At 41.0% G+C, this 25325-nt stretch overlaps 1 protein-coding gene and 3 pseudogenes across 2 annotated transcripts; 2 read left to right on the forward strand and 2 right to left on the reverse strand.

Annotated features, from left to right (window-relative positions):
* Positions 1-1257, reverse strand: part of LOC103258227 — a 3114-nt pseudogene extending 1857 nt beyond the window's left edge.
* Positions 1258-3986: 2729 nt separating this feature from the next.
* CENPL (centromere protein L) lies at positions 3987-19771 on the forward strand. Of its 2 annotated transcripts, XM_008055920.2 has the most exons (5): positions 3987-4169; positions 7100-7351; positions 8977-9102; positions 17341-17883; positions 19634-19771. In XM_008055920.2, the coding sequence occupies exons 1-5, from the start codon at positions 4002-4004 to the stop codon at positions 19703-19705; spliced, it is 1161 nt and encodes a 386-aa protein (XP_008054111.1). In that variant the 5' UTR covers positions 3987-4001; the 3' UTR covers positions 19706-19771. The 2 variants fall into 2 exon arrangements, with proteins under 2 accessions (XP_008054111.1, XP_008054112.1); XM_008055921.2 differs by lacking the exon at positions 8977-9102.
* Positions 8296-8786, reverse strand: LOC103258217 (annotated as a pseudogene).
* On the forward strand, positions 12084-13164 carry LOC103258223 (annotated as a pseudogene).
* Positions 19772-25325: the final 5554 nt, after the last annotated feature.

Raw genomic sequence — 25325 nt, forward strand, 5'->3', positions numbered from 1 at the left:
AACTGCGGGCTCAGGCGATCCACTCACCTCAGCCTCCCAAAGGCACGGGATTACAGGTTGAGCCACCGAGCCCGGCTAGCATTTCTCTTTTAATACATCAAGTTCAGCAGGGCTTTTTCCTTGAAATTGATTCCTATTTGAAAGGCAGTGTGAAAGAAGTAGATAAGACCACTCCCTCCAGAGTTAGACTGAGTTTAAAACGTGGCTCTTCCACTCTCTAACTGTATTACTTTGACAGATTACTTTTTTGTCTTCCCATCTGTCGACTGGGAACATAACCTACCACATGGGGCTATTTGCAGATTAATTGAGGCAGTGTTTGTTAAGGGCTTAAAAGAGTATCTGTAATATGATGAATGTTCAACAAATGTTAGCAATTATTGTCCCAAATAAAATTTGAAAGAAACATTCTGCGTAAATCAGACTAATAAAAATCTGGGGGGTTTTTTTGAATTGAAGTCTTATTCTGTGGTCCAGGCTGGAGTGCAGTGGCATGCTAACAACCACTGCAGCCGCGACCTGCTGGGTTCAGGTGATCCTTCTCCTTCAACCTTCTAAGTAGCTGGAACTACAGGTGTGTGCTACCACGCCCAGCTAATGTTTTGATTTATTGTAGAGATGAGGTCTGCCATGTTTTCCAGGTCTCAAACCCGTGGGCTCAGGCAATCCTCTTGCCTCTGTCTCCCAAAGAGCTGGGAGTATAGGCGTGAGCCACTGTGCCCAGCAAAATCCTGTTTTATTTTTTTTTGAGTTGGAGTCTCACTCCATCACTCAGACTGGAGTGCAATGGCACGCTCACGGCCACCCCAGTGTCGACCTGTTGGGCTCCGGTTATCCTTCCACCTCAGCCTTCCAAGTAGCTGGAACTACAGGCGCACATTACTGTGCCCAGGTAATTTTTTATTTATTGTAGAGATGAGGTCTCACCAAGTTGCCCGGGCTGGTCTCGAACGTGTGATCTCAGGCAGTCCACTAGCATCGGCCTCCCAAAGTGCTGTAATTACAGGCCGAACCACTGAGCCAGGCCCAAATTCTGTTTTAAATGGATATTTCAATATGTGTTTAAAGCTAAGATGCTTTAATAAAGGAGAGATCTGCAGTCACTGGGCACTGCTAGGAGAGGGAGAGAGAGTAGGGGCTCGTGACAACACAAAGGATATCTGGTTCACTACCAGAGGAAGTGAGGGGCAGTTAGAAGCCCAAACTTCACCTGCATGCAGCCTACTTATGTAGTTAATCCTCACCTGTACCCCACATTTCTATAATTAACCCCCCAAAAAAGCTAAGATGCTTTAAAATGGCTCCTATTTACATTGTGTATGGTCTTGCTCTGGATATTATCTGAGCTTTAAGACTACATGTTTAATTTATGAAGTTTTGTACAAGATATAAAGGGTGTTCCAGTTTGACATATTGAAATTAAAAATACAGGTTGAGCATTTCTAATCAGAAATCTGAAATGTTCCAACAATCTGAAACTTTTTTAGTTTTTTTTTTTTCTTTCTTTTTCTTTATTCGGAGTCTTGCTCTGTCGGCCAGCCTGGAATGCAGTGGCATGCTCATGGCCACCCCAGCGTCGACCAGCTGGGCTCTGGCAATCCTTCTGCCTCAGCCTTTCAAGTAGCTGGAACTACAGGCATGCACTACCACTCCCAGCTAATTTTTTTTTTTTTTTTTTAATTGTAGAGATGAGGTCTCTCCAAGATGCCCGGGCTGGTCTCGAACCAGCAGGCTCAGGCAGTCCACTCACCTTGGCTTCCCAAAGTGCTGGGATTACAGGCTGAGCCACTGAGTCTGGTCAATTTTTTAGTTTTAAACAGAAGGTCTTACTCTGTTGCCTAGACTAGAATGCAGTGATGAGATCATAGCTCACTGCAGCCTTGACCTGGGCTCAAGCAGTCCTCTTGCCCCAGCCTTCCTAAGCTGGGATTAAGGGTGTTAGCCACAGCACTCAGCACGTATAAAAGTCTGAAACTTTTTGAGCGCTGACATGATGTTCAAAGGATATGCTCACTGGAGCATTTTGGATTTCGGACTTTTTGATTAGGAATGCTCAACTGGTATAATGTAAATATGCCAAAAATCTAAAAAAAATCTGAAACTCAAAGCACTTCTGGTCTCAACCATTTCAGATAAGAGATACTCATTATATTTAAATATAATATTAGTTAAATATAGTAGTTTAACTTTTTATTTGTGGAAAGCTATTTATTTATTTATCTATCTTGAAGCAGGGTCTCTGTCACCCAGACTAGATTACAGTGGCATGATCATGGCTCACTGTAGCCTTGACCTCCTGGGCTCAAGCAATCACCCTTTCCCAGCCTCCTGAATAGCTGAGTCTACAGGCTTGTGCCACCACGCCTGATTAATTTTTTAATTTCTTTTAGAGACGAGGTTTTGCTATGTTGCCCAGTCTGGTCTCAAACTCCTGGGCTCAAGTGATCATCCCACCTAGGTCTTTCAAAGGGCTGGGATTGCAGGCGGGAGCCACCACACCTGACTGAAATTTTTTTTTTAAAGAGTAACTGTGAAGTAATTAAGAATACTCATATGACTTTTAAATGATAGTCCTTTTGATGAAATTTGTATTTTAATTTAACAGAAATACTTCAGTTGAACCAATACTTATTTAACAATAGGATAGTTATACAGGAGAAATAAAGCACAACTTTCATTACAGTAGCTTAGTTTGGTAGGAAAACAAGAAATATGCACTAAAAATAGTAGAAGGAAGTATATGAACAGAGGCCAAATGAGTGGTACAGCCTAGGTGATTGAGGCCAGCTGTGTGTGCATGAGTGGTATAGGCTAGGTAATCGAGGCCAGCTGTGTGTGAATGCGTGGCATAGGCTGAGTTATGGAGGCCTGCCATATGTGCATGAGTGGTACAGGATAGGTGATCAAGGCCAGCCGTGTGTGCATGAGTGGTCTGGGATAGGTGATCGAGTCCAACTTTGTGTGCATGAATGGTCCAGGCTAGGTGATTGAGGCCAGCCATGTGTGCCCGAGTGATACAAGTTAGGTGACCGAGGTCAGTCACATGTGCATATGTATCTTCAAAGATTTTATAGAACATATTTGAGGGATTTTTAAAGATTCATTTAGGGTTGTGATCTCATTCTTCTCTCTCTCTCTCTCTCTCTCTCTCTCTCTCTCTCTCTCTCTCTCTCTCTCTCTCTGCGCCTTCCCCCCCACACACACATTCTGCTTCCAGGAATGAAACACCTATACAGATAGAGATGTATAACATAGATATTTCAGGAAAAAAAATTTTTTTTTAAAACCCTATTGTTTGAAAGGAAGTCAAATTCAAGCATGGTCTTCAAGGAGGTGGGATGGGTAAAGGACACTTGACATAGGGAACAGAAGCATGAAGACAAGAATATGTTGATGTCCTCAATCGCATTGGAAGGATAAGGAGCTGAATTAGGAAAGACCTGAAATACCCAGCAGAAGAGTTTAGGATTTGTCTTGTTTCTTTTAAGGTGTGTGCACAGGTAACTAACAATAAAATGCTGCTTCTGGAAGAATGGATTATTACTCTTAGATATGTAGAACTCTTAGTTATGTTAATAAAAACAGGCTAAGGAAGTAGTTTTGTAGTTTTGAGCAGAGACTCTTGAAGGAAAAACTCCATAGCATGTTCTTAATGACTGTGTGTTAAAGACTGAAGATGAGGACTACTTAGATGAATTCAAGTTGACTTAGAAAGTGTACAAGAGTTTTAAAGTAGACCAGCTAGATTTTGGGAGGTGGAGGAAGGAAGTCGTTGAATTTAACTTTGCACATATTATGTTTGAGGTATTTGTAAGATATTCATAAAAGTGGACTGTAGCCAAGAAGAATATAGGACTTGGTTGAAAAGCCAAAACTGGGGAACGAGAGGTAGAGGGAAAGAAAGAATTTCTCTATAGCGAGCAGAGGAATCAGTGAAACTGTGAGTGTGAGTTAATTTTTCAGTGCCTAGAATTCTTGTTTTATTTCTTTTTATGTAGACCATGGATTCTTATGATGCACCAGAATTGACTCTTAGACAAAGTGCATTCTCAAGGCCTGAAGGTATTTGTGCCACCCCTCTGCAGAAACGATTGGAGTCAGTCAGGAAGCAGACTTCATCTGTCCCGACTCCACCCCGAAGGAGAATTCCTCAATGTCCACAAGTGCAGGTGTGCTTTGTATGTTCCTTTGTGTTAATCAGTAATTGAGAATATCTGTGAACAAAACACTTCAGTTTTTGTATCTTCTTAACCCCTCAACTAATAAACTAAATGAGAAACAATTAAAAAGACAATTATATATTATCAGCACCACTTCTTTATGTCTTTTAACCTCTTTTAATCTGGATCATTTCCACAGTATTTCTTTGTCTTTTTTGATTTTGACATTTTTGAAGAATAGAGTATGGTCTCTTCCTTTCCCCTTTTAAAAATGAAGTATTCCTTATTTTGTATTTGTCTGGTGTTTCTTCATGCATAGATTGCAGTTATACGTTCTTGCCTGGAATACTGCATAGGCACTGTTGTGTCTTTCTTCGAAAATTGCATCTGGTAGCACATAGATGATGTCAATTTTGATCTTCCTGTCAAAGAGTTGCCTGATTTCTTTAAGTTTTTTGGGTTTTTTTGAGTAAGAGTCTCACTCTGTTGCCCAGGCTGGAGTGCAGTGGCATGCTCACAGCCACTATAGCCTCGACCTGCTGGGCTCAGGCAATCCTTCCGCCTCAGCCTTCCAAGTAGCCAGAACTACAGGCGCACGCTATCACACCCGGCTAACTTTTTGATTTACTGTAGAGATGAGGTTTCATCAAGTTGCCCAGGCAGGTCTCAAACCCGCGGGCTCAGGCAATCCACTCACCTCAGCCTCCCAAAGGCGCGGGATTACAGGCTGAGCCACTGAGCCTGGCTTCGACCTGTTTTCTAAGTAGCTAAAACCACAGGCACACGCCATCACACCCGGCTAACTTTTTGGTTATCATAGAGATATGCTCTCGCCAAGTTGCCCAGGCTGGTCTTGGACCCCTCTCGCTTCAGCTTCCCAAGATCCTGGAATACAGGCATGGGCCACCGCGCCTGGTCTCTTTTGTAAGTCTTCTGCTTTTTTTTTTTCACAAGGAGGATTATTTTATTTTACTTTTGAAGATAATATGAATGACTGATAACTACATATATAAACATATTTAGCTACAAAAATACAGTGAGATGATTATCTTCTTTTGTACAAGCTTCTTATTAATATAGGCCTCCTGTGGTTTTCTGTTAAGTCAGCAAGAATTTATGGATGTCTTTTATACTGGTTCCATGTCAAATAGAACATTAAAATAAATGGGAAACAGTTAATATTTTCAGATGTTTTAATCTATGTGATACTAAAAGCCAGACGTTCGTTCTAACAGGAAAATACTGTAAATAAAAATAACAATGACAGAGAACACTTTTTCCCCCTATTCAGCAACACTTGAGAATTCTTGCATTCCTAGTAGATGAAAACTCTTCTCCATTTTTCTCCGTTTATTTTTCTATTTATTATTGGTATGGGCTCATGAATTCCAGTTCTTCAAGGACGTATAATTTTTACTAAATTATTTTGGTGTTTAAATTGTTCCAGATTTGTTTGGTGGCAACATGCTCTGTTTTGATCAAATATAACTCTGAAGGTATATAATAGCATCAGTAATTTTGAATTTTATTGAAACAGGAAATAAAATGCTACTCAATAAAAGTTTGGTGTGTGGTATTAAGTCACTTAGCTAGGGGCCTGACTGATCAATCACCATCATTATAGCTTTTTTCTCTTGCAAATGTTGTATGTCTAGTATCTCATTATACTGCTATATGATGAAACAATTTTTGCTTCTTTGTGACAGTTTTCTTAAAAATTACCAGAGCTGGTAATGTAAGTGTTGGTTCTTAACCAGAAAACATACATTTTATGTAAATTAAATATTGGAACATTCAATTCAGTGCCTCCTTATCTCTGTGATAATGATTTTTGCCATATATTTTGATATTAATAAGAAAAAAGTTTATAACTATTTCAATGAATGTTCTAGCCAGAATAAACATTTTTGTCAAATAGACAACTGTAGTGAAAGTTCTAAAAGGTAGTTGGAGCTGTGAGACTATCTCAGAAAGTATGGACAGGAAGTATGAAAGATTTGGGAGGTAACTAGGAGCCTATATGGGGGCATATGCGAAGACCTTGAGCAATGCCATGGGGCCAATACAAATGAAGTGTTTTTGTTTCTGTGGTAACTGTGGTTCTAAAAGAGTGTGGCAGAACATATATATGCCCAAGCATCTTATTTTCTTTTGGACTAGTCAAGCGCAGTAGTTGGGGGGAAAGAGTAGAACAAGGAGTTAGAACGAGGAGTTCATTTTGTAACTGGCTGTGAACAATCATTTGAGCTGGCTTACTACCTTTAGACCACCCCAAGAATCTTTTTATTTAATCTGTTGAATTAAGTGTAGGGTCATAGGATTTACTGCCAAACAATTTCTTAAATTACTTAAAACTAATCCAATTAGATTCGTTGGAAATAGTTACTATTTTCTAAATTTATAATTTGTGGTTTCTCAAAATGAAACATAAATATCTGTTACATATTTATGGAACACTTTTTCTAGATGGCATTGTTCTAGGTGTTGGAGTGGACTAAAATAGACAAAATCACTGTAGTCATCAAGTCCATACTCTAATAAGGAAGACAGACAATAGAAGTCAGACAGATATATAATGCTAGGTAGTAAAAAGTGCTTTAAGAAAAATAAGGCAGTGTAGGAGATACAGAGAGACAAAGGTGGAGTGGATGCAAGTACAAGGAGAGAGTGACCTGTTGGGTGGTGACACTGGGCCGAGAACAGAATGAAATGAGGGAATGTGCCATATGAGCACTGGGGGAAGAATATTCCAAAGGGAGGGTACAACACGCATAAAGGTCTGTCCAAGGATCTGCAGAAAGTCCTCCAAACTTTAGTTTGGCTGGAGTGCAAAAACCAGGTACCCAGTAATAGATTTGTATTAAATACTTGAAATGCTGTGATTAAATTCTTATCAATGCTTTCTAAGTCTTCTTTTGTCTTTTTTTTTTTTTTTTTAGGAAGATGTTGATCCTCAAAAGGTTGCATTCCTTCTGCATAAACAGTGGACTTTATATAGTTTAACTCCACTGTATAAATTCTCTTATACTAATCTCAAAGAGTATTCTAGACTTCTAAGTGCGTTTATTGTTGCTGAAAAACAGAAAGGACTTGCTGTGGAAGTGGGAGAAGACTTAAACATCAAAGTGATTTTCTCCATTCTTCTAGGAGTGAAAGGAACACAAAGGGACCCTGAAGCATTTCTTATCCAGGTACAGTACATCAACAGCACTTGCTTCTTAGGGAAGACGGGGAGAGGAATCTGTATTTTCTTTCTTTCTTTTTTTTTCTTGTAAGATAATTTCCTGTGCTTCATAATTTTTTTGTTGTTTTTATTTATTTCTATTTTTATTTATTTATTTATTTTTCAGTTTTTATGGTTTTATTTAAACACAAAACGTGCACGAGCTGGCTATTCATTTTTTTCACTGCACAGCCTGGCATTAGGATTGGTGACTGATAGCCAGCTGGGCTGCTCTTTTTACAATGGCTTTGCGGTTCTTGGAGGAAACATTGTGAGCAATCTCACAATAAGATTTGTTGCACATCAGCAGCATTTCCAGCTCCTTGATGTTGTGGACCAGGAACTTCCGGAAACCACTAGGCAGCATGTGCTTTGTTTTCTTGTTCCTCCCATAACCAATGTTGGGCATCAAGATTTGACCCTTGAATCTTCTACACACCCTGTTGTCGATACCTCTGGGCTTCCGCCAGTTACGCTTAATCTTGACATATCGGTCTGACTGGTGCCAGATGGACTTCTTGGTCCTCTTTTTGACGATCTTGGGTTTCACCAGGGGTCTGAGGGCAGCCATGATGCCGGGTAGGTGATGGCTGCCACCTCGGTAGTTATTTATTTTTTAAGATGTGGGGTACAATTCAGGATTAGATATACAAATGATCATCGTACAGGTGAAGTTTGGGCCTCCCTTTGGTCCCCACTTCCCTGGTTTGAGATCAAGTCCTTATTGATGTTATGTATCCCCACTCCCCGCCCCCGGCAGTGTCCCATTATAGCCAATTCCTTTCTTAGAGTATTATGGTAAACGTTCAGGGTCTGCTTATGAGTGATGCATTTTCTTGATCTGGGAATTTTTCTTTTTTAAAAGTTTTTCTGGCTACAAGTTTATTCTACACAAAATAAACCCTTCCAATTTTACTGAGGTGGCTGATCACATCCATGACCAAATCAACCTCTAAACTGGAATTCAGCTGACCCAGCCCCAGCCTCAGCTTTCTTGTCAGCACCAGGGGACACAGCACTCTGTCTGTAGGTGTCTCTGTCAGCTTCCCCTTGTGAGTCTTGCAGGTTATTCACCCTCCAGACCTTTGGGCCGAGGTCTGCCAGTCGCTGGATGGCTGCAGCGCAGGGTAGCTGGCACAATCTCAGGGGGCAGGTGGAGGCAATCACGTAGATATCGAATACCCTCTTTGGTAAGGTACCGGTGGAAACGTCTCCAGGCAAACTATTCCTTCATGTAGCCTCAAGACTTAAAAGACTTTATGGCCTTCATGATGTGAAGGTTGGGCACATTCTTGTCAGCCAACTCTGGGTGCTTAGGCATATGGACATCCTTTGGCCACCATCACTCCCTCCTTAAAAAGGAGTTCATAGATGGCAATCTGGTTCTTCTTGGGCATCAGCATCGCGGTGGCTGCTGGTATTTTCTTACTGTTTTTTAAATTCCTAAGCTTGTGATTTATAACATTTTTTTGTCTTGTTTGACTAAATTATAATAAGATTTTGCTAACTTAAAACATTTTTTTCTATATACAGGTAGGATGTATGGGGGTGTATGAAATCATATTTTTTGTTTTTTGTGTTTTTGAGTTGGAGTCTCACTCTTCATCCCCCAGGCTGGAGTACAGTGGCATGTCACTTGACCTGCTGGGCTCAGGTGATCCTTCTGCCTCAGCCTTCCAAGTAGCAGGAACTACAGATGCATGCCACCATGCTTGGCTAGTTTTTTTGTGATTTATTGTAGATATGAGTTCTCACCAAGTTGCCCTGGCTGGTCGCGAACATGTTTATTTTATTTTATTTTATTTTTTGAGTTGGAGTCTTACTCTGTCACTCAGGCTGGAGTGCAGTGACCCAGGCTGGGGTGCAGTGGTAAGCTCACGGCCACCCCAATGTCGACCTGCTGGGCTCCAATGATTCTTCTGGTATTTACTTTTAAAACCCTAGAAAATATGTAAAAGTACAAAAAAATTAATCATAGTTTAACACTTTGGTACACATTTATTTTGGTTATCTGTATTTGGTTATCTATATAGTCCTAAAATTGGAATTGCACTGCCCATATTTTTTGCATTATAGAATTTTTACTAATTAATATTGCAGATAATTCCTTGTGTCATCAGAAATTCTATATTTTTGTAGCTTATCTGTATAATTCTATGATTTTTACTAGAATTAATGTCCTATAAGTAGAATTTTAGTTAAATAAGATATATTACATATGATATTTCAGGCCAACCTACTCCCAGAAATATAGCATTTTGCATTCTTTTCTGTAGGTAGTACATAAAAGTAATAGGATTGATGAAGAAACCAGATTTGTATTGTTTATTATTCATGCCTGCTGCTTCTGGTTCTTCTGAGTTAATTGTAGTCATTGATAAGGAGACTAATTTCTCAGACAGTTGAAAAGGACTAACATTCTTGTTTGTATAGATGAGGAATCAGTAAGCTATGACCTGTAGCGCAGTCTGACCTGCTGCTTGTTTTTGTAAATAAAGTTTTATTGGAACATCACCCCTTTCAATTGCTCATGGGTATTGTGGGACTGCCTTTGGACTATAGCAACAGAGCTGAGTGGTTGCAGCAGAGATCATAAGGCTTGCAAAGCCTGGAGTGCTTACTGTCTGGCCCTTTGCAAAAAACGTTTGCTGACAGCTGGTACAGTCATGGTATTGGCAAGATCCCAAGTTGTTCAGGAATTAGATTCAGTTTAAATAATGGTGGCTTAAACAAGTAAAGGCTTATTTGTTTTACAAAAGAAAAAAGATACATGGAGGCAAGCCATCCAGGGCTAGTATGATGCATGATTAAATCAACAATCTAGGCTCCTCCTGTCTTTCTTCTCTGTCTTCTGTAGCTCTAGACCTTATGTGCTTTCTTTCTTAAATTTTTTACCTTATAGATGTGGAGTACAATTCCAGGTTAGGTATACAAATGTTCATTATACAGGTACCCTTGTTGATGAGGTGTGCTTCCCCCCAGCAGATTCCCGCTACTGCCAATCCCTTTCTTATAATATTATGATAATAGTTCAAGGTCCACTTATGAGTGAGAGCATGTGGTACTCAGTTTTCTGTTTCTGTATTAGATCACTGAGTATGATAGACTCTAAATCCATCCAAGTTGCTGTCAAGTCTATGTGTTTGTCCTTCTTTACGGCTGCATGATATTCCATTGTGTAAATGTATCGCATTTTTTTATCCAGTCCAGCTTTGATGGGCAGCATGGTTGGTTCCATGTTTTTGCTATTGTGAATAGAGCTGCAGCAAACGTGCATGTGCAGGTATCTTTTTGGTAGAATGACTTGAGTTCCTCCAGGTATAATCCCAATAGGGAGATTGCTGGGTCATATGGAAGGTCAGTTTCTAGTTCTTCCAGAAATCACCACACTGTCTTTCAAAGAGGATACGCTAGTTTGCATTCCCACTAGCAGTGTAGAAGCATTCCTTTTTCTCCACATCCTCGCCAGCATCTGTTGTTGTTTGTTTTATTAATGATGGCCATTCTTCAGGGGTTAGGTGATATCTCAATGTGGTTTTGATTTGCATTTCTCTGGTGATGAGTGAGGCTGAGCACTTTTTATGTGTCTGTTGGCTGCCCGTATATCTTCTTTTTGAGAAGTTAGACCTTATGTTCAAGGTCCAGGCAGGAAGTGGAAGAAAATGAAAAGGACAGGCAGAGGACCTGATACAATAAATTTTATGAGACTTGATAATGTCCATTTACATTCATATGGGAAGGGAGGCTGGAAAAAAAAATTTTTTTTAAGTGGGTACTTTGTCACCGCAAGTAAAGGAATTATTTTATTTTAGAAATGAATGCTAGATAGATAATTAGCAATCTGTCAAGTAAAGCGGCTGTCAAGTGATGCTGAGAAGTTTTGTGACTTGGCATGTCATCAGTCAAGCAGATATTCATGTGAGGGTTAGAAATGTCCTCTTGAGATGAAAAAAATGTCCTCTTGAGCTAAAGTTTGTGAATCTGAAACAAAGGCTTCCTGGCCCATGCTGTGCACTGTCCCTAGGGCTCCCCAGCCTCCACTCAACACAGCCAGTACTGGATTGCGGTGCTGCATGGAGAGATGAGTTCTCGCTATGTTGCCCAGACTGGTCTCAAACCTGCGGGCTCAGGCAATCCTCTCGCCTCTGCCTCCCAGAGTGCCAGGATTACAGGCAGGAGCCACCACTGCTGGCTGTCACGTCTGAAGGCTGCGTGACCACCAGCACCTGCTTCCTCTGAACGATGTGTACTACATGACCACCAGACTTCAGCAACAGGGCATAAGAGGGACCCACAGAAAGAACAAGTTGAATATTTTTGTCATCTGCAAATAATTTTACCCAAGTGGCTAGTGTATGGACTGTGGAGTAAGAAGAACCTGCTTCTGCCTCTAAGTTAGGAGTCTCACTCTGTCGCCCAGGCTGGAGTGGAGTGCATGATCACAACCACTGCAGCCTTGACCTACTGGGCTCAGGCAATCCTTCTTCCTCAGCCTTCCAAGTAGCTGGAACCACAGGTTCTAATCTATAGGAACAAGACATTTTCGATAACGGAAGAAGGAAATTCCATGCTTGGGAGATCACTGTTTCTGGTAGTAGCCTGACATGCGATACCTGATCACAGCTTCCGAGCAGGTTCAGTATAGACAGAAGACAGAGCACACTCCATAGTTGCTAGCCCTTTCTTAAGAACAGAAGAAAATGACCAAGGCCCAGGGATCATTATCCTTTGAAGATATGGCTGTGTACTTCACCAGGGAGGAGTGGCAGCTTTTGGACCCAACTCAAAAGGTCCTTTACAAGGAGGTAATGTTGGAGAACTATGGCAACCTTGTATCAGTAGGGTATCAAGGTACCAAACCAGATTCACTCTTTCATTTGGAGCAAGGAGAACCCCCATGGATAGTAGAAGCAGCAGCCCATAGTCAAAAGAGTCCAGGTTTTGTTATCCTGAGTAGAAGATATGTGGTAAAGGATTCTGATGACTTTGGTGGATATGGGAAGTCATGTCTCTGTGTTAAGCATGACAAAACTCTTAGCGGAATTAAATGCCACAAATGTGTTAACCCCAATAACACTAAATCACAGCTCAATGACTATCAAAAATGTATACAGGAGAGAAACCATAGAATGCAGTGAGTGTGGGAAAGTCTTTTCCAGGAAAGCACAGCTCATTAGACATCAAAGAACTGAAAGAGGAGAGAAACCCAGTGGAAGCAATGAATGTGGAAAAACATTCATGAGAAAGGTTCAGCTCACTGAACATCAGAGAACTCACAGAGGAGAGAAACCCCATGAATGTAATTAGTGTGAAAAATCCTTCTCCAAAAAGTTCCTTCTCATGGCACGTTAGCGAACTCATACAGGAAAGAAATCATATGGATGCAGTGAATGTGGGAAAGCCTTTTCTTTTTCCCAAGAGGTATATCTCACTGTATACCAGCAACTTCACACAGGAGAGAAGCCATATGAATGCAGTGAGTGTGGGAAAACCTTTTTCCAAAAGATATGTCTAATTCTACACCAGAGACTTCACACAGGAGAGAAGCCATATGAATGCAGTGAGTGTGGGAGAGCCTTCTATAGGAAAGCACAGCTCATTAGACATGAGAAAACCCAGAGAGGAGAGTAACCTCATGGATGTAATGAGTGTGAGAAAGCCTTCTCCAGAAAGTCCCTGCTCAGGGTACATCAGCAAACTCATGCAGGACAGAAACCGTACGGATGCAGTGAATGTGGGAAAGCCTTAAGTAAGAAGTCCCAGCGCACTAGACACTGGTGATCTCGCACTGGAGAGAAACCCTATGGATGCAGTGTACATGGAAAAGCCTTTTCCCAAAAAAGCATATCTCACTCTACACCAGAGACTTCATACAGGAGAGAAACCATATGAATGCAGTGAGTGCAGGAAAACCTTTTACAGGAAATCACATCTTGTTAGACATCAAAGAACCGAAAGAGGAGAGAAACCCCATTGATGCAATGAATGTGGAAAAACCTTCATGAGTAAGATTCAGCTTACTGAATATCAGCGAACTCATACAGAAAAGAAGCCTTATGAATGTACCGAATGTGGAAAAGTCTTTTCCCAAAAGGCACAACTCACTCTACACCAGAGAGTTCATACAGAAGAGAAGCGTTATGAATCCACTGAATGTGAAAGAACCTTCTGTATTAAGTCAGAGCTTCCCAGACATCAGAGAATTCATACAGGAAAGAAACCTTATGAATGTAATGAGTGCAGCAAAGCCTTTAGAGGCAAGTCGGAGCTCATTCGGCATCTGCAAACTCATACTGGAGAGAGACTGTATTCATGCAGTAACTGTGACAAAACCTTCGAGCAGAAGTCCATGCTCGATGCACTCCAGTGATCTCATGCTGGAGAGAAACGCTATGGATGCAGTGTGTGTGGGAAAGCCTTTTTCCAAAAGCCATATCCCACTGTACACCAGAGACATCATAGAGGAGAGAAGCCATATGAATGCAGTGTGGGAAAGCCTTCCCCAGGAAAACAGATTCTATTAGACATCAAAGAACTGAAAGAGGAGAGAAACCCCATGGATGTGATGAATGTGGAAAAACATTCAGTAGGAAGATTCAGTTCACTGAACATCAGGAAGATTCAGTTCACTGAACATCAGAGAACTTACACAGGAGAGAAACTCCATAAATGTAAGGAGTGCAACAAAGCCTTTACTTGCAAGTCACTCAGCATCTGCAAACTCATATTGGGTAGGGACCTTGTTCATGCAGTGAATGTGGTAAAGCCTTTGCCCACAAGTCAGTCCTTGTTGAACATAAGAAAATTCACACAGAAGAGAAAGCTATACATTCACTGAAAGTGGAATGACCTTCCTTAGGGAGTCATACCTCTTTATACATGAATAAACTCATGCAAGAAGAAAACGCTGTGAACACAGTTCCTGTGGAAATGCCTTCTTCAGGTACCTAGCTCTTATTAAACATCAGTGAACTTCTAGGGGGTTGAAATATAGTTAATTGTGGAATAGACTTTTCCAAGAAGTCAAGTCTTAGTAGCTAATCAGGAATTTGAACAGGGAATAAGCCTTGCAAATTAAGTGAATGTGATCCCTTCAGTAATAAGATGTGTTACAGATGTTGTTCAGAAAAAAAAATCCTGTGATAGCAGAAAGGTGGCAAAGTCTTAAGCTAGACTCTTTCAACCATTATATGTCAAAGAGCTCACTTGGGGAAGAGATACTGAGTGCAGAAGTTGAAGAGGATACCTTTCTGAGAAGTTAGATTTATTAAACGTCAGTGCAGTCATATTGGGTAGAAATGCAGCTGTTATGGGGAAGCCTTAGCCTGAAGGTAATATCTCAATTGGTATAAATTCTTAGAGTAATATTCAGAAAGTGGTGTGTGGTGTTTTTAGTGCTAAATTGTACTTCATTGTTTGTCAGAGAAAGTGCCTTTAGAGACAGTAGATACAGAAAATATTTTTAGTAAAATATGGGAGAATTTATTATACAAAATAGAATTGCTTAAAAGCAAGAAATAAAGGAAATTCACCAAAAAAAAAAAAAAAAAAAAGAAAGAAAGAAAGAAAGAAAAGAAACAAATGGCTCTTGAATTCCTGGTATAGTGTTCAAATCATTTTCAGATTAAATCTTATTTCTCGATGGGGTTACAGGACTTGAAAGTATGTCAAACATTTCTAGGCTTCAAAGTGTTTGAAGGTCTTTCATAATTTCTTGACCAAGAAGAAATATGGTAAAAATAACTGTTTAAGTGATCATCTGTAAAGGGGTTTTATGCAGGTCTGTGATCCTCACCTTGGCCTGGTCAGTGCTTTAACAAAAACTTCTGTGAGTATCTGGAAGCCATGTTTGTCATGTAATTTACAAATGTAAATAAAGTTTGAGGAGTTAAGCAATCAACCAGAAATATAATCAAGATCGTAAACAATCTAAGTGGATTGTACAATGAGCCAAATTGAAAGAGATTAAAATTTTAGTAGGAGTAAGTTTATTGTCTGATAGAAGTTCAGGGAAGATTTACCTATTAACAACAAAACTGAATGTGTAGAGCTAATTTATATAGAGCTATGAACTAAAAGCCAGAAAATTGAAATCTGAGATTATGTTAATAGGAGTCTTGCACCAGCCTTTTTTTGTTGGTTTGCTTATTTGTTTGTTTGATTGGTTGGTTGTTTTGAGTTGTGAGTCTCACTCTGACACCCAAGTTAGAGTGTAGTGATATAATCATAGCTTGCCGAAGTCTTGACCTCCTGGGCTCAGGCAATCTTTATGCCTCAGCCTCCCAAGTAACTGGGAGTACAAGTGTGCATTACCACATCTGGCTACATTTATTTTTTTTTTTTTAGAGACAAGATCTCACTATGTTGCCCAGGCTGGTCTCATACTCCTGGACTGAAGCAATCCTCTTGCTCAGATCCACAGTGCTCAGATCATAGCTGTTAGCCACTGCGTCCAGCCTCATCAGGCATTTTTGAAATCATTATGTCCACTTGTGAATGAATCCTATTGTTAGGGTCTATGTGGGCTGGTGCCGTGGGAATAAAGCAAAGATTTGCAAAAGTAAAGCAAAAGAATTTATTTCCACTCAAGGGAACATGGGAACGACACTAAGAGGTAGTGCGACAAGGAGGGTTGAGGAAGGAGGACTTTTAAAGTTTTAATCAAGGCGACAGGATAAAGAAAACTTCCAGCAGCTGCATTTCTGAGTATTGATGACACCACTCTTGTGTCCTGTGACTTCAGGGCCTTCAGCCTCTGGTGGGTTGATGGGCAGTCACGAAAGGGTGATTACAGTTAGGTCAGTTTAGTCCTGTATGGCTTTTAAAAAAGGCCTAGAATCGTTATACTTGAGATGCAAAACAGTTATTAATAACTGCCTCCAGAAAGGCGGTCTGTGCTTGGCTAATGATTAGGAAGTGGGGATTGGGACAGACGGCTAGTAAAGTATGACAAAGCTGACAAAGCTTAAGCAATTTTTTTTTTTTTTGAGTTGGAGTCTCATCCTCACCCAGGCTGGAGTGCAGTGGCACGTTCTCGGCCATCACAGCCTAGACCTGCTGGGTTCGGGTGATCCTTCTTCCTCAGCCTTCCAAGCCGCTGGAACTACAGGCGCGTGCCCAGCTAATTTTTTATTTTCTTGTAGAAATAGAGGTCTCACCAAGTTGCCCAGGTTGGTCTTGAACCCATGAGCTCAGGCAATCCTCTCACCTCAGCCTCCCGAAGTGCTGGGATTATAGGCATGAGCCACCATGCCCGGCCTAGCTTAAGCAAGGTTACAGTGACTGTTCTTTAGCTAAGTTACTGTTTAACTTCACCCTTTCACCTATGCAGAAGGATTTTAGAGTGATAAGAATAGTGAGAGAACAAGAACATATGCCATGGGAGGAATGACTGAAGAAATCGGAGATGCCGAACATGGCAGCAAATGTGATAGGAACCATCTAGTAGTTGAAGGGCTTTTCCTGTGGAAGAGAGGTTAGATTTGATATGCTTAGATTTGATTGTCCAAAAGGAAAACACGTGTCCAGTGTGTGAAAACCAAAGGAAATAACATGAAAGAATGTTTTAATTTTATGGACATCACTGTGTTAGGAAATACTGAAGTCTTTCTCAGTGGAAGAATCAGGCATGCTACGTCTGGTGACTTTTTCAGTCCCTTCTAAAGCTGAGAGGTTTTTTTCAGGATACTATACTGGCTTACTGTATTGGCATCTCATATTTTACATTTTGGTTGTACCAAGATCTTGCCTTATACCGTGTTTTCACTGTGTAAGATATTGGGGCAAAGGTCAAATATTTTGATAAATCCTGATAATGATTAAGGAGACTATTCCCTCTGTGTTTTAGCAGGGATAACATCAGATCATCTTATTTTTAATGAACTAATTTAGAGAAGATGTAAATTGTGAGGAAATGTACTTTTGAACTTAATGAATTTATTTTACTTTCCTTCATAGATTCTGTCAAAATCTCAATTCCCATCTGAGAACAGAGAAGGTAAAGTGTTGTGGACTGGTTGGTTCTGCTGTGTATTTGGAGACAATCTTCTGGAGACTGTTTTAGAAGATTTCACCTGTCTACCCTTATTTCTTGCAAATGGATCAGAGTCTAATACAGCCATAATCAGAACTTGGTTTCAGAAAACCTTTGACTGTTATTTCAGTCCTTTAGCAATCAACGCGTTTAATCTTTCCTGGATGGCTGCTATGTGGACTGCGTGCAAAATGGACCATTATGTGGCTGCTACTGAATTTCTTTGGTCTGTACCCTGTAATCCTCAAAGTCTGAACATTTCTTATGCAATACACCCGGAGGATGCAAAAGCTTTGTGGGACAGTGTCCACAAAACGCCTGGGGAGGTTACCCAGGAGGAGGTTGACTTGTTCATGGACTGCCTTGGTTCGCATTTTCACAGGCATTTCAAAATTCACTTATCAGCCACAAGATTGGTTTGTGTTTCAACATCTGTCGCTTCAGCCCATACTGACGGGAAAATAAAGGTTAGTTTGAATAAATCTAGTTAAGTAATTTTTCCATCATTGCAGGCTCTCAGAATGTATGATGATGGTAGGAGTTTGAGACTAGCCTAAGCAACACAGTGAGACCTGGTCTCTACAAAAAAAAGAAAAAAACACAGACAAAAATTAGCTAGGCGCAGTGGCTCAAGCCTGTAATCCCAGCACTTTGGGAGTCTAGGGCAGAAGGATTGCTTGAGCCTAGGAGCTTGGGACCAGCCTAGGCAACATAGCAAGAACTTGTCTCTACAAAAAAATTGAAAAATTAGTCAGGTGTGGTAGCTTGTGCCTGTAGTCCTAGCTACTCAGGAACCTGAGGGCGAAGGATCACCTGAAGTTGCTGTGAGCTGTGATCATCGTGATCCTGCCACTGCACTCCTCCAACCTGGGTGACAAAGTGAGACCCTGACTTTAAAAAAAAAAAAGTACAAGTGTTGTCCACATTGAAGAAACATATTTGAATGTATGCTAATTCAAGACAGTAGAGATACTCTATTATAGCCTTTATGAATGATTTACAGAAGACCTTAGCCTTCTAGATGCAACCTTCTAGTGGAAGGATACCATATGCTGTGTGCTGCAGACATTGGTAATATGAATTATTATTCTGTAGTAACTTTGAAATGGCCAAAATTGTGTATTTAATTTTGAAATGATTATCAGAGTAACAGAATTTTATATGTTAGATATAGAGAGTTATAGCCAAAAACACAGAACTAAGATGTTATCCTTATATTCTAGACTTTTCTGTCTCCATTATTCTCTATGAAGTACTTATCACAAAGAAGTAGCAGAAATAAATTGAGAGTTCACTACTAAAGTAGATTAAAATACACAGCCACAATATACACTCAATGAATATTTCTCATGGTCTTGTCACTGGTAGGAATTTTACAGACCTTAATTCTAATCTTTAGAACAACTCTGTAGTGAAGTGTTTTTATCCTCTTTTTTGGTAGAGACAGGCTCTGGCCCATGCTGGTCTTGAACTCCTGGCCTCAAGCTATCCTTCTACCTCAGCCTCCCAAAATGCTGGGATTGCAGGTATGAGTGACCATGTTTGGCCCACATTTTATTTTAAAACAAGGAAACAGGCCAAGGTAGGTTTAAGTGACAAGCAAGATAAATCATGAGAGGAGAAGTCAACATTAGAACTCTTCTCTAGGTTCCAAGAAACCCATATTATATATATAAGCACTATATTTGTGCTTTTCAAACTGGAGGTCACAATGCAATAGTATGTTGGGAAATAATTTTAATGGGAAGACACCTGCTTTAAAAAACAAAAAACCAGCCTGGTCCGGTGGCTCATACTTTGGGAGGTGGAGGCAAGAGGATAGCCTGAGTCTAGGGATTCAAGACCAGCCTGGGCAACTTGGCGAGGTCTCGTCTCTACAATAAATCAAAAAATTAGCTGAGTGTGGTGGCACACACCTGTGGTTCCAGCTACATGGAAGGCTGAGGCGGAAGAATCATCTGAGCCCCACAGGTTGAAGCTGCAGTGGCCTTGAGTGTGCTACTGCACTCCAGCCTGGGAGACAGAGTGAGACTCCTACTCAAAAAAAAAAAAAAAGAGAAGGAAATAAAATAGAAAATATAAAAATGAGTGCATTGAATGTGGCAAGCTTAATGAACTAAAGCCAGAAATTTGGCCGTGGTAACATTGATTATTCAAACTGCTTTGTTATAGTCATTAATACATGCTCATTTTAAATGTCTTTTTTCTTTTTTGCAGATTCTGTGTCATAAATACCTTATTGGAGTGTTAGCCTATTTGACAGAACTGGCAATTTTTCAAATTGAGTGAGGCCTTGTGTGGACTGTAACTTACGGATGACATACCCTTTGTCATGAATTATTTGCCTAATTGCTACTCTGTATCTGTTTTCTCCACTGTGCCTTTGGAGTTACCCAGATGGAAGCCAAGAAGGATCCAGAAGAACAAAGAATGGGGTAGTAGATGAGCCACAGCTAGGTTGTATCCATGCTGGTCTGGCATGCCACTCTCAGAATGTGTTGCTAACTCATTGGTCATCTTTTAAAATATATATAATGTTTATTATGTCAAACTTTTAGTATTCAAATTAGATGTATCTAATATTGGGTACTTCTGATGTGGGTCTTAAAAGCTTTTTAAGCATTTTAAGCATTTTAGACTTGCATTAAAAAAGAATTCTGTTTTTTTTCTTATTTATTTTATTTTATATTTTATAATAGAGATGAGATTTTGCTATGTTGCCCAGGTTAGTCTTGAACTCCTGACTCAAGCGATCCTCTCACCTTGGCCTCCCAAAGTGCTGGGATTGCAGGCCACTGAGCCTGGCGAAATCCTGTCTTTTAAAGACATTTTCTAACTACATTTCACTGTAGAGAACTAGTAATCAAAATTCTCTTAACAGGAAACTAAAGGTTATATATTATATTCTTTTTTTTTTTTTTTGAGTTGGAGCCTCTCTTCGTCACCCAGACTGGAGTGCAGTGGCACGCTCCCAGCCACTGCAGCCTCGAGCTGCTGGGCTCCGGCGATCCTTCCAAGTAGCTGGAACTACAGGTGCACGCTACCACACCCAGCTAATTTTTGATTTATTGTAGAGATGAGGTCTTGCTAAGTTGCCCAGCCGGTTCTTGAACCCGCGGGCTCAGGCAGTTCACTCACCTCAGCCTCCCAAAGCGTGGGATTACAGGCTGAGCCACCGAGCCTGGCTTATTCTTTTAGCCACTAATATACTTCTGTTTTTAATACCATTCAACTCCTGTTGCAATGTCAGATTAAATGTTTACTTTTAAAATGAAGTGGTGTGTTTGGGTGTCTTTATGACATCTTTTAACTAATGTCTTTGGTGGAAAGTGGTAGACTTTTTTCTCTAGCACAAAGGGTACAAACCAACAATTACAGAAAACCATACAAATGGTAGAGGTGAGTGGCATCTCTGAACCCCTTTTGAAGGTAAAACTTATCTTGGCTTAACCTTCATCTCCCTATTTTAGCACAATACCTGGTAAATCTGTAGAATATGTGGATTTCGACCAGCTCTTCCATTTTACAGATGAAAACTGTAAGATCAAGCAACTTAGACTTGCCCATGGTGTTCTCTCTCATTCTCCTCTTTTTACTGAGCATAAGATTTTGTTTTACTTTATTATTGCTATTATTTTTGGCATTGGAATCTCACTCTTTTGCCCAGGCTAGAGTGCAGTGTCATGATCATGGCTTACCACAGCCTCGTTCTGGGCTACAGTGATTCTTCTGCCTCAATCTCCTAAGTAGCTGGAACAGAGCACACCACCATGCCCAGCTGATTTTTTTGTAGAGACGAGGTCTTGCTATGTTGTCTAGGCTGGTCTTGAACTCCTGAGCTCAAGCAGTCCTCTCATCTCGACCTCCTTAAATGCTGAGATTACAGATGTGAGCCACCATACTTGGCTTTGTTTTGCTTTAGAAACAATGTTTTTAAACATCTTACTTGAAAGAAAATGACTTTTTTCTTGAGTCGGGGTCTCACTCTGTCTCCCAAGCTGGAGTGCGGTGGCACAATCATGGCTCATCACAGCCATGACCTCCTGGGCTCAGGCAATCTTTTCACCTCAGCCTCCCAAGTAGCTGGGACTACAATTGCACACCATCATGCCTGGCTAATTTTTTCATTTTTTTGTAGAAATATGGTCTTGCTATGTTTCCACGGCTGGTTTCAAACTCCTGGACTCAGGCCATCCTCTGCCTCAGCCTCCCAAAGTGCTGGAATTGCAGATGTGAGCCACTGCACTGGATCTGAAAAATAACTTTTTTTTTTTTTTTTGGAGTCAGGTTCTCACCCTGTTGCCCAGACTGAAGTGCAGCCTCAGCCTCCTGTCCCTAGTTAATCTTTCCACATCAGCCTCCTGAGTAGCTGGGACTACAGGCATGTACCACCATGCCTGGCTTATCTTTTTTATTTTTTATTTTTGGTAGAGACTTGCTATGTTGCCCAGTTGCCCAGACTGGTCTCAGACCCTGGCTCAAGCAGTCCTACTGACTCAGTCTCTCAACTGAAAGTAACTTTGATAGGCTGTCATTTTCAAAACAAAGATTAACTTCTGGAATAGAATAGGGTACTATTTTGGGTATAGTAGGAGCAGCAAAGGTAGCGCAGAAAGCATGGGCTTTGGAGTCAAACATCATTCCTTCAACAAGTAGAGTAAGTTCCCTACATAGAAACCTTCAAGTTGTGAACTTTCAAAGATAGGAATGTGCATTCACATTATTTGAGGAGGCACTGTTAGTTTTTTGAGGCACAGGACTTGAAAGTAGAATGGTGCATGAAGTTGCAGCAGCTGTTCAGAATGTAATCCAGTGCTCCCGTGTCATCTATGACAAGGAAAAAGAAGAGCTATTATCTAGACATCACTGAATTGTTCTTCCAAGAGGGCAGGTGAAATTGAATACAGCACAGAACCAGAACCTGTGTCATGAGCATCAGGTGTGAGTGAAACTGCAGGTTGCCCTCCGTATCCTGTTGCTGATGGTCCTACAGCTCTACCCTCTCCCACCTCCTCTCCCTCTTCTAGCCAGTAATTCTTAGTGCCTGTTCACTCAATGCCAGCTCCTGTATGCCAGCTTTTGTACTATGTTTTACTACTGTGCTTTCCAAGCTGCTGTACTGTAAGGTTAAAAATGTTTTCTTCATTTTTTTGGTATTCTTTGTGTGAAAAGTATTATAAACCTATTACAGTACAGTACTGTATTGGCAATTATCTTAATGGGGTACCTAGGCTAATTGTTGGACTTACAAACGTACTCTTAGAATGGAACTTGTTTATGTAGGGGACTTACTATATTAAGCTCCTACCATGTGCTTAGAATTGCATTGGGTAATAGGGATATAGCAGTGAAGAAGACAAAAAAGTTTGTCCTGTGAAAATTATATTCTCGTGAAAGAAGGCAAAAGATAAGTAATTTTAGATGGAGACAAATGCTGTGAAGAAAATAAGGCAGTGCATCATGCAAAGGGTGAGTAGAGTGGGGGCCTGCGTTACGTCCAGTCCTGAAAGCAGGCCTCTCTGAGGAAATGATTACTGAGTCCTGAGTGCGAGAAGGAGGCAGCCCTGACAGGGCCTGAGGAGGGTGTGCTGGGCTGGGCTGGGCTGGGCTGGGCTGGGCTGGGCTGGGCTGGTGAAACCGTGAGAGCAAGGGCCTTGATAGGCAAGCACGTGGCCTGAGGAACAAAGGCATTCTTGTGACAGGCCGTTAGCAGGGGCATATGGAGTGCTGTGAGATGAAGCTGAAGAGGTTGTGACGACTTCCCTGCTGTCATATCACCCAGGTTTTGGCTGGAGCACCTGGCTGTCTGGAGTAAAGAGGATGTTTTCCAGCCTTCAGGGGTAGTTATATGAGTGGGTTCTGAGCCGTGGGTACTCCTGGAGGTGTCCTGTGGAGCTTCCAGGAGTCTTCCCTAAGTACTGGCATGCAGTGCTTTTCTTATCCGTCCCTTCTTCCAACTTCGCTGTCTGGACCGATGATATAATGACTGGTCTTCTAGCCCTTTTTTAGGTCATGCGGATGAGGGTCAGTTGCTAGGGATGGCAGAGCATGAGCTGACAGGAGCTTGTGCCTTGAGCATTTCTTGAAGCTGAACCCCAGTCTTGGACAGTTTTCCTCCAGACTTTCAGTAGTGAGGCTGCAAGCATGCTACAGCGCTCCAGCTGTGTGATGGAGTGAGACTCTAACTTAAAAGTTAGCAAGATTGCCATTGTCTTACTAGACTCTGGTGTGTCCATGTACTCTTTGAGCTATGGCCATCACCATGTGCTTTGGCCCCCTCCTTTACCTTGGGGAGGTGAATCTCCTCTCTCTCGCTCTCTAATTTACTTTCCAAATAAACTACATTTTCTAATCTAAAAAATAAAAGTTAGCAATATTGAGCAAAATTGTGTGTGCATTTACCCTTTGATCAGCAATCTAACTTCTAGGGTTTGTTTGTTTGATTTTTTTGTTGAGTTGGGGTTGCCCAGGCTAGAGTGCTATGGCACGCTCACAGCCACTGCAGCTTTGACATGCAGGGCTCAAGTGATCCTTCCGCCTCAGCCTTCCAAGTAGCTAGAGCTACAGGTGCTAATTTTTTGATTTATTGTAGAGACAAGGTCTCACCAAGCTGCCCAGGCTGGTCTCAAACTCCTGAGCTCAGGCAATCCTCCTGCCTCAGCTTCCCAAAGTGCTGGGCTTACAGGCTTGAGCCAATGTGCCCGGCCTTCTTTATTGCTTTTTATTTTTATTTTTTATATTGGAGTCTCACTCTGTCACCCAGGCTGGAGTGCAGTGACATGCTCAAGGCCACCACAGTCTCGACCTGCTGGGCTCAGGCGATCCTTCTGCCTCAGCCTTCCAAGTAGCTGAAACTATAGGCGTGCGCCACCACCCCAGCTAGTTTTTTGATTTATTGTAGAGACGAGATCTTGCCAAGTTGCCCAGGCTGGTCTGGAACCCCTGGGCTCAGACAATCCTCTCGCTTCCACCTCCCAAAGTGCTGGGATTACAGAGGGATATTTTTCCACTTAGGTCTTTAAGTATTTTATTCTTTTTGATGCTATTGAGAATGGTTTTTTAAAATTTAATTTTCAGCCAGGCTTGGTGGCTCAGCCTGTAATCCTGTGCCTTGGGAGGCTGAGGTGAGTGGATTGCCTGAGCCCACAAGTTCGAGACCTGTCTGGGCAACTTGGTGAGACCTCATCTCTACAATAAAAAAAAAAATAGCTGGGTGTGGTAGCGCACACCTGTAATTCCAGCTGCTTGGAAGGCTGAGGGGGAAGGATCTCCGGAGCCCAGCAGGTGGAGGCTGTGGTGGCCAGGAGCGGCCACTGCACTCCAGTCTGGGCAATAGAGTGAGACTCCAACTCAAAAAATAAATAAATAAATAAATAAATAGAATTTAATTTTCAAATTGTTTGTTGCTAGTGTATAGAAATACAATTGTTTTGCATATTGCTCTTGTATCCTGTGACTTACTGAACTTGTTTATTCTAGTAGCTTTTTCACTGAAAATGTTTAGGATTTTTGTATACAAGATTCATGTCGTCTGTGAATAAAGGCAGTTTTATTTCTTAATATTCAATTGTTTGTTCTTTTTTCTAGCCAAATTGCATTGACTGTCCCATACAATGGTGGGTAGAAGTAGTGCAAATATACATTTGTTTTGCACTTTATGTCTATTTCTATTTCTACTAAGTTGTATTATATAATGAGATAATTATACAATGGGCAGTACAACAACAAGAGTGCTGCTGCAAATACACATTTTTATCTTGGTGCTTATCTTAGTGGGGAAGCATTGCATCTTTCTTTCACTATTAAATATGTTAGCTGTAGGTTTTTCATAGATGCCCTTTATCAAGTAAGGATATTCCCCTCTATTGCTAGTTAGTTGAGGGTTTTTATTTATTATTTATTTTTTAGA

The sequence above is a fragment of the Carlito syrichta genome, unplaced genomic scaffold, assembly GCF_000164805.1.
Source record: "Carlito syrichta isolate Samal-C Ts95f unplaced genomic scaffold, Tarsius_syrichta-2.0.1 Scaffold302029, whole genome shotgun sequence".
NCBI lineage: Eukaryota > Metazoa > Chordata > Mammalia > Primates > Tarsiidae > Carlito > Carlito syrichta.

Excerpts from the sequence above, each read along its gene's own strand:
- CENPL (XM_008055920.2), top strand. The coding sequence starts at position 4,002 with ATGGATTCTTATGATGCACCAGAATTGACTCTTAGACAAAGTGCATTC. Across the intron at positions 7,352-8,976 it reads CTGAAGCATTTCTTATCCAG|TCTCACTCTTCATCCCCCAG; the intron begins GTACAGTACATC and ends TTTGAGTTGGAG. Across the intron at positions 9,103-17,340 it reads CATGCCACCATGCTTGGCTA|ATTCTGTCAAAATCTCAATT; the intron begins GTTTTTTTGTGA and ends TTTCCTTCATAG.